General features: G+C 34.3%; 1 protein-coding gene across 1 annotated transcript; it reads left to right on the top strand.

Moving 5' to 3' along the window:
* The first annotated feature begins 3,898 nt into the window (after positions 1-3,898).
* Positions 3,899-4,852, top strand: LOC103656815 (olfactory receptor 472-like). The gene has a single exon (XM_008684236.1). The coding sequence runs from the start codon at positions 3,899-3,901 to the stop codon at positions 4,850-4,852; it is 954 nt and encodes a 317-aa protein (XP_008682458.1).
* Positions 4,853-8,989: the final 4,137 nt, after the last annotated feature.

Below are 8,989 nucleotides of genomic sequence, written 5' to 3'. Positions count from 1 at the left end.
ATTGAGTTACATAAATGAATATCAAAAACTTCACTTAAGTTCCATTAAGTTAGGAAAATGAACATATTCATAAAATACACAGATTTCATTTATGTGAACTTTGAAAATAGGCAAAGCTACTTTGTGCTAGTAGAAATAAGAATGATAGTTACATCTGAAGTGTTAGTTGGAAATTGCATAAAAGATATAGTTTTAAAATGTGCAAAATTTGAGAGCTGTTCCCTTATTTTATCAATATATACAGATGCATAAGGAAGATTTGGTGAACTTCAGGTAATGAAGTTGAATTGTAGGTACCTGTAAGATATGCACTTAAATTTAGAATATGCTATAATGAATAAATTAATTATCAGCCTTGAAAATTCATCTGCATTTGAAATTCATCAGTATTGATAACTTTTGATGCCATAGGAGAAAATGTAATCATTCAGGAAGCGTACATGTGCTATGAAGACAAGTAAGACTAACATAGACCCATAATAAACAACATAATTTAAACAATAAATGAGAGAGAAAAACAAATTTGGACTGCATTGATAGTTATTGTAAATGTGTGTCTTGTTTACCATCATATTTCATGCAGATATTCAACTTAATGTAATAATTTCTGAAAAGTATTTTCTATATTTTAAATAGTGCCTTTTCTTCCCCAGACTGTAAACACCTGTGGGGGAGTGGATATGTACCTTGGATTAGCATACTATTTAAGTAAATGTGATAGAGTTACACATTTTTCTTATATAGCTTTTATAGTTCCCTTCTCTCAATGTTCCTTGTTTCTCATGGCTGAGTAATATTCCATTATATACAATGAGAAAGAAAGAAATATTGTCATTCGCAACCAAAATTTTGCTTAACTTGAACTATGAAAACAGATTTTCATCACAGTATATGTATCTGAATGGAAATATAAATAATCCAAATATACATATTCAATACATATTTAATACCTAGTATATATTATATGATATATATCCACTTATGTATATCTGTATATGTATATTCATATCCATATATTTATATCTATGTATGTGTGCATGTGTTTTGGATCTCTATATCTATCTCTATAGAAAGTCTCATATCTCTTTATCCATTCATCTAAGTAAAATGTATCAGAAATAGAAAAATACTTATCACTTATATGTGGTAACAAGTTAAGCAGAAATTGTAGACATAGGGTAGAATGATGATTACCAGGACTTGGGGGGGTCATTGGAAAAATGGGAATATGTTTGCCAAATATATACAGTTCAGTTAGAACATGAATAAGTGAATAAGTTCTGGGGATCTAATGCACAGCAGTGTGATTATAGTTAACAATACTTATTGTATACTTAAATTTGCTAGGAAGGTATATCTTAATGTCCTTACTACAAATAAGAAATAGTAATTATGTGAAGTGATGGAAGTGTTAGTTAATATGATGGTGGTAATTATTTTGCAATATATACATGTATCAAATCAAAACATTCAACATTCTAAACTTGCACATGTTAATGAGTAATTGTAAGTCAATAAATCTGGTAAAAATAAAAATAAAAAACCTCTTTTCTTTGATAATTCTTAATTCTACTAAAGCTTTCTTAACATTTATTTGTACTGTTAATGTATTTCCATGATGTTGTTTTTTATATAGTATTTTTATTATATTATGTTATTCACCATACAGTACATCCCTAGTTTTTGATGTAAAGTTCCATGATTCATTACTTGTGTATAACACCCAGTGCACCATGCAATTGTTGTTTTTATAAATTTAATTTTTTTGTCATTCTAAATTTATTTTCAGGTATGCTTGAAATAACTTCTTTTTTTTTAAGATTTTATTTATTTATTTGACAGAGATAGAGAGAGCCAGAGAGAGAGGAAACACAAGCAGGGGGAGTGGGAGAGGAAGAAGCAGGCTCATAGCGGAGGAGCCTGATGTGGGGCTCGATCCCATAATGCCGGGATCATTCCCTGAGCCGAAGGCAGACACTTAACTGCTGTGCCACCCAGGCGCCCCAGGAAATAACTTCTTGAAAAGTATTTTCTTCACTGGTTTGTGCTTACATTTTTATCAATTTTTTATAGTATGTTAATACCTATTCTAGTCAAGAGTGTTATGCTTTAACTATCCTTCAATCAAAATATCATTGCTAATATTTTAAGATTTTTTTTTTGGATCTGGTAAACTCACACTTTGTTTTTTAAAACTGTTTTTCTAAACAGTATTAATTGCCCTCACATATTTCTATATTTCAACTTTGGAAAATGGTAATCACTTTCCAAAGATCCTGTGTGATTGAAAATAGTAATTTCATTATCTATATAATTTGATTAGTAAAAGTTCTTATATTTATATCAAATTACTTATAAAATATATGGTCTTCATTTACTGCTTTTGTATCTGCCTCTTCATATAATTTTGACATCATATACAATTCAGTAAAGATTAAGAGTGGACAATTATACAGCATTAATTTTACATAAATATGGAAATTAGGCTTATGGGATATGCCAAATTACATACAAAAGAGTAATAAAAAAGTGGCTAACATAAGCATAGGAAAAAGGATGAAGAAGGAGTGAATGGTACTAGTTAGTTATCAGAGATACAAGTCACAGTCAGATTTCAAAGTGCTCATAATTTTAAAATTAGAAATTTATTCACAAAAAATTTAAAATGCATGATATTTAAAAATCTATCTCTTTTCTTTGCTCATTTGTTTTGTTTCTTAAATTCCATATATGAGTGAAATTATATATTTGTCTTTCTCAATTGACTTATTTTGTTTAGCATAATACTTTCTAGCTTCACCCACATCATTGAAAATGGGAAAATTTCATGATTTTTGATGGCTGAGTAATATTCCACAATATATATCATATTCCATATATTATTATTCCACTATATATACATATAGATATATCTATATATCCATGTATCCATTTATATCATCCCATAAATCCATTTATCAGTTGATGGACACTTGGGCTGTTTCCATATTTGGCTATTTTGAAATTGTTGCTATAAACTTTGGGGTGCATGTATACCTTTGAACTTAAATGTAAATGTCTTTCCAGAGAAAGTTATGGGCTGAGGAAAACATCTTGGACCATTTCATAGATGTATCTTTTCAAGGATTGACTAATAGTTGTGTAAGTAAAACCCTACCCAAAGTGCCTCAGCGTGATGACATCTGCCATAACCAAAGGAACAAAAAGACATTGGGGGAAAAAAGGTGAATATGAGGGACACCATGCCAAATGTTATGCTTTTATAATTTTCTCTGGAACAAAACATATAATTGATAGAATGAGTACAATCCTTAGTCTAAACTGTTTTTGTACTATTTTAGGAAGAACCGTGAAAGAGACAGACTTTTGTGTATCACCATATTCAAGTTGAAAATACAAGTATCAAAGAAGTACTGAGAATCACAGATAACCAAGATTAACAAAAGTCAGATTGCAAGGGGTGCCTGGGTGGCTCAGTTGGTTAAGCGTCTGCCTTCGGCTCAGGGCGTGATCCCAGACTCCTGGGATCAAGCCCAGCATCGGGCTCCCTGCTCTGCTGGGAGCCTGTTTCTTCCTTTCCCACTCCCCCTGCTTGTGTTCCCTCTCTGGGTGCCTCTCTCTCTCTGTCAAATAAATAAATAAAATCTTAAAAAACAAAACAAAACAAAACAAAAAACCAAAAGTCAGATTGTCAATTCATATTCCTCTCTTCAGCACCTCCCCCAAACTCTCCTGGCTTCTAGTCAATTTGGACATGCAGATTCAGAAATGAGGGCATGATCCTACAATCTGGGATGGGAAGTAACAACATCATTGAGCTTACTGGACAATGTTGTAGCCCTGGCTATGTGACAACGGACTTCTCTGGAAATTAGTCATTTTTATCTATAGTTCATAGATGGAAGAAAACCAAAGAAGAAATATGTCCACTGTTACTTATGTCATCCTGCTTGGTTTTGGGGAACTTGAAGAAGGTGGAGCTGCCCTTTTCTCTTTATTACTCACCCTTTATCTGGTCACACTGATTAGTAACCTGCTGCTGATCATCGCTGTCCAGAAAAGTTCACATCTTCAGACTCCAATGTATTTTTTCCTGTGCCATTTATCCTGTGTGGATGTTGGATCCATAAGCAGCATTTTTCCCCAGTTGCTGTGGGAGGTTTTAGCTGGTGGTGTCACTATCTCCTTTACTGCCTGTGTGGTGCAACTATATGTCGTTGGTTCTCTGCTCACTGTGGAGTGTTTCCTCCTGGCTGTCATGTCCTATGATCGCTATTTGGCCATCTGTTGGCCCCTAAGATACTCAGTACTTATGGACAGCAGAGTTTGTGTCAAGTTGGCAGTTGCTTCATGGGTTGGTGGTTTCCTCTTCCTGGGAGTCATGCTAGCCTTGCTTGCCTCTTTAACTTTCTGTGGTCCCCACATCATCAACCATTTCTTTTGTGACTTCTTCCCACTGGTGAAGCTGTCCTGCACAGACACTAAAATGGTGGAGAAGGCAGCATTTGCTTCATCATTCCTATCCCTGTCTCCATTCTTTTGCACATTGTTATCATATGGTTGCATTTTGTCCTCCATTTTAAGGATTTCCTCCTCTACAGGGAGACACAGAGCCTTCTCAACCTGCTCATCCCACTTGACTGTGGTAAGTGTGTTTTATGGTACTCTAATTGTGGTGTACATGACACCACCATCAGAAACAACATTCAGTCTGAACAAGATTTTCTCACTTCTCTACACTGTCCTCACACCTGTTCTTAATCCTCTAGTTTATAGTCTGAGAAACAAGGATGTTCAAATTGCCCTGATGAGTGTAGCCAAATTTCATTGTTCAGGAAATAACCAAGGCTAAATAAAAATGTGGTCTATTGAGGTACCTGGGTGGCTCAGTCAGTTAAGCATCTGATTCTTGGTCTCAGCTCAGGTTTTGATCTCAGGACCCTGAGTTCAGGCCCTGTGTTGGGCTCCACACTGATTGTGGAACCTGCTTTAAAAAACAATGTGCCCTATGAAATAGTGTGGTCCAACCAGGTATTAGAGTGGAACATGGGGATTATGGAAATTCCATTTAGTCAGTGGATGATTAAAATGAATTGATAAATTTATAATAATTTGGATAATGAGATCAGTAAATAAACATCAAATTACTATCATTACCTTAAATTAAATAGAAATATTAACATCATATTGGGTGATAGAATATCAGCTATAATATTATTACAACATGATTTTCAAGCTTATTTCCATCCATATGTCATTTTATCCTCACCACTATTGCAGATGGCAATGTGTGGACTCTATTATATATGATACACTGCTAAAAATTGTTACCTTTTTAATAACTTTTATTAACATGGACAATTTTTCATCCAAATTAGATGTAGAATTTCTTGATAATACTTCATGTACTTAAATTTCTTCACTAACTTGTAATTTAGGATGCTTCAATTAGAAATAAGCCAAAATACTTGACTAAACCCTAAAAGAGTAAATGCTAAAGAAAAATAAAAGTATAGTCGGAAGAGGACTAGTTCAAATTATTTAATAATACAAATTGTTTTAAGAATTTAGCTTATATTTAAGAAATTTTTAAAAAATTGCCTACTTTAATATTGCTTTTACAGTAGCATTGTGGAACAAGAAATAACACAATTTTTACTGAAATATATTAAAAAAAGTTAGGATAATTTAAAAGATGGCCACTTTTGAGGTAAGGTTGGATGTGGAGAAAGGGGATCCCTCCTACATAGTTGGCGGGAATGCAAGTTGGTACAGCCACTCTGGAAAACAGTGTGGAGGTCCCTTAAAAAGTTAAAAATTGAACTACCCTATGCTCCAGCCATTGCACTACTGGGTATTTACCCCAAAGATACAGATGTAGTGAAGAGAAGGGCCATATGCACCCAATGTTCATCACAGCATTGTCCACAATAGCTAAATCATGGAAGGAACCAAGATGCCCTTCAACAGATGACTGGATTAAGAAGTTGTGGTCCATATATACAATGGAATATTACTCAGCTATCAAAAAGAATGATTTCTCAACATTTGCTGCAACAGGGATGGCACTGGAGGAGATAATGCTAAGTGAAATAAGTCAAGCAGAGAAAGACAATTATCATATGATTTCTCTCATCTATGGAACGTAAGAACTAGGAAGATCAGTAGGAGAAGAAAGGGATAAAGAAAGGGGGGGGTGCTAATCAGAAGGCAGAATGAAGCATGAGAGACTATGGACTCTGAGAAACAAACTGAGGGCTTCAGAGGGGAGGGGAGTGGGAAATGGGATAGGCTGGTGATGGGTAGTAAGGAGGGCATGTATTGCATGGTGCACTGGGTGTTATATGCAACTAATGAATCATCGAACTTTACATCAAAAATCAGGGATGTACTGTATGGTGACTAACATAATAAAATAAAATAATATTATTAAAAAAAAGATTGTCAAAACATTTTAAACAGTTACAGTACCTAATAGAGTGTATCATTTGGATAAAAATATTAAAGCAGTCAATGAAATATGAAAGATCAGAATTGGACATAATTTGTGACAAAAATTAAATAGCTGTGTGAAAGGAGCAGGTTTTAATTCAATGGCACCAACGACAATTGAAGATGCATATCAGATGAAAACAAAAGCCCTGCTAGTTATACCTCATACCATACAAATAAATAAATTCCAAGTATAATATGGAATCTAAATGTAAAATCTTAAGGACCAATTTGGAAAAATAACTTTTATGAAATTAAAATGAAGGGATGCTTTTTTCAAAAACCTTTTCATTTATTTAAATGAGATATATATAGCAAGAGAGAGAACACCAGCAGGGGGGGAGGGAGAAGCAGGCTCCCCACTGAGCAAGGACTCAGGATGCTGGTCTTGATCCCAGGACCCTTGATCCCAGGAGCTGAAGACAGATGCTTAACTGACTGAGCCACCCAGGAGCCCCTAAAGGGATACTTTCTAAACAAATAGCACCAAATATAAAGGAATATATGAGGAAATTGGACTGTATTAAAATTAAAAATTCAGGTTGATCACGATACACCTTTGGAGAAAAATGCAAAAGAAAGAGATAACAAAGTGTGGGTATATATTATTAGCAGTACAAAGCTAGTCTAGGATTCACATCAAAATGACATAAAATATTTCTACAAATCAATAACAAATTTACAGCAAACCCAGTAAAAATGTATGTAAGTTTTAATATGGTTTTCAAAAAGATGAAATACAAATGGTCAAAAACATATAAAAAGATAAATTGTCTTCTTTTGGGTGTTCCCAGAGGGAGACCCCGAGAATAGATTTTAAGTGTAAGTACTTTACTTGGGTCTTGTCTGAGGAATCACAGGTAGTGCAGTTGGGAATTAATGCGAGAGTGGGAAAAAAGAGGTCTGGATACATTAAAGAGAAAATCACCAGTGGCATGACCTGAGACTCAATTCCACTGGTAATTTCAGGAGAAGATTTGGAAGAAATCTCTGAATTTTTTCCCTTATTCAGCAAGATCATGAGGCACTTATTACTAATAATGTCTGTCATTAGTAACCACGAGAGACTATGGACTCTGGGGAGTAAACTGAGGGCTTCAGAGGGGAGGATGGGCTAGCCTGGTGATGGATATTAAGGAGGGCACATATTGCATGGTGCACTGGGTGTTATACGCAAACAAGGAACCATGGAACGCTACATCAAAAACTAATGATGCACTGTATGGTGACTAAAATAACATAATTTTTTTTTAAAGAAATCTTTTTCTGGGAGCATTGAGCATTTTGTGAAAAAAAAATGGGACAAGAGTCTTCTTTGAACTGGACGTATCATCAGAATGCTATTCACTGAGTTTAGTGAGAAGTCATAATCTTGTAGCAGAATGGTGAACACAGGGGGGATGTGGACAAGGCAGCAACAGCTTCAATTTCAGCACTGAGCTTCTTTATACCTCAGAAATCGTCAGATAAAAACTACAATGAGAAACCATTACATGGCCACCAAAACAGTTAAAATTAATGGCAATGCTAGATGTTGACAAGGATGTAAAGCAAACAACTTTCATACGCTACTGGTGAGAATATTATGTTGGTATCTACTACGTTTGAGCACATACTTAATTGTAAAATAACAATTCCATCCCCTGGTATTTACAAAGCAAAAATGCATGAGTATGTGCTACAAAAGAGGTTTCCAAAAATATGTACTACTAACATTATTGGAAGAGACTGGGTAACCATCCTAAGTATTTATCATTAGAGTGGATATATACACTTTGACACATAGGTACAGTGGAATAACATACGAAATTATTATGATAGACATAGAGCTAGTGGAAAAACACAATGTATTTGATTGAAAAATTTTATTATGCCTACTTCACTGTGTTTTATGCAGTTTACTTGTATGACATTTCTCTATAAAAAGTTTGAAAAATATAACCATCAATCTGCACATTTCATACAAAATGGTAGGTTAAATGAGGATAAAAAAGTTAGTTTTTGTAATATTTTTATTTATATATGCCAAACAAAAGAGGAAGAAATCAAGAATTTGTTTCCACATTTCTATTAGTAATCCTGAGATTTATCAAACTATTCTACATATATTTTCACATCATCTTAGATGGTCAGAGTTATTTATCTGGTATTGGAATCCCAACTTTAACTGTTTAAAATTTATTGCTTAGGTGGCATTTATGGATATCATTTCTACTATCTTCATTAAATTCTACCATGAGACATGCCACTGCTGGGGATTTTCTGGGTTTTATCCATGAACACAAGGATTACTCCAGCTAATTGGAAAGGAAGACTGGTTATCCGTTGTACCCTGGGGAGAAAAACAAAGTGGGAATATAATATTGGCATGCAACACCTCAGCAAGTGACCTTTCTAGTTTTGCAATAAAACTCTTCAGAACCTGAATTCCACTGTCATATTGTTGCTCACTTACTTGCCAGGACATTGTTAAACTTATACTAGAGAAATTTTGAAG

This window comes from Ursus maritimus, unplaced genomic scaffold (genome assembly GCF_017311325.1).
Source record: "Ursus maritimus isolate PB19 unplaced genomic scaffold, ASM1731132v1 scaffold_5, whole genome shotgun sequence".
In the NCBI taxonomy this organism is placed as follows: Eukaryota; Metazoa; Chordata; class Mammalia; order Carnivora; family Ursidae; genus Ursus; species Ursus maritimus.
The sequence above is the reverse complement of the archived record's forward strand: the minus strand, read 5'-3'. Positions and strand labels throughout refer to the sequence as shown.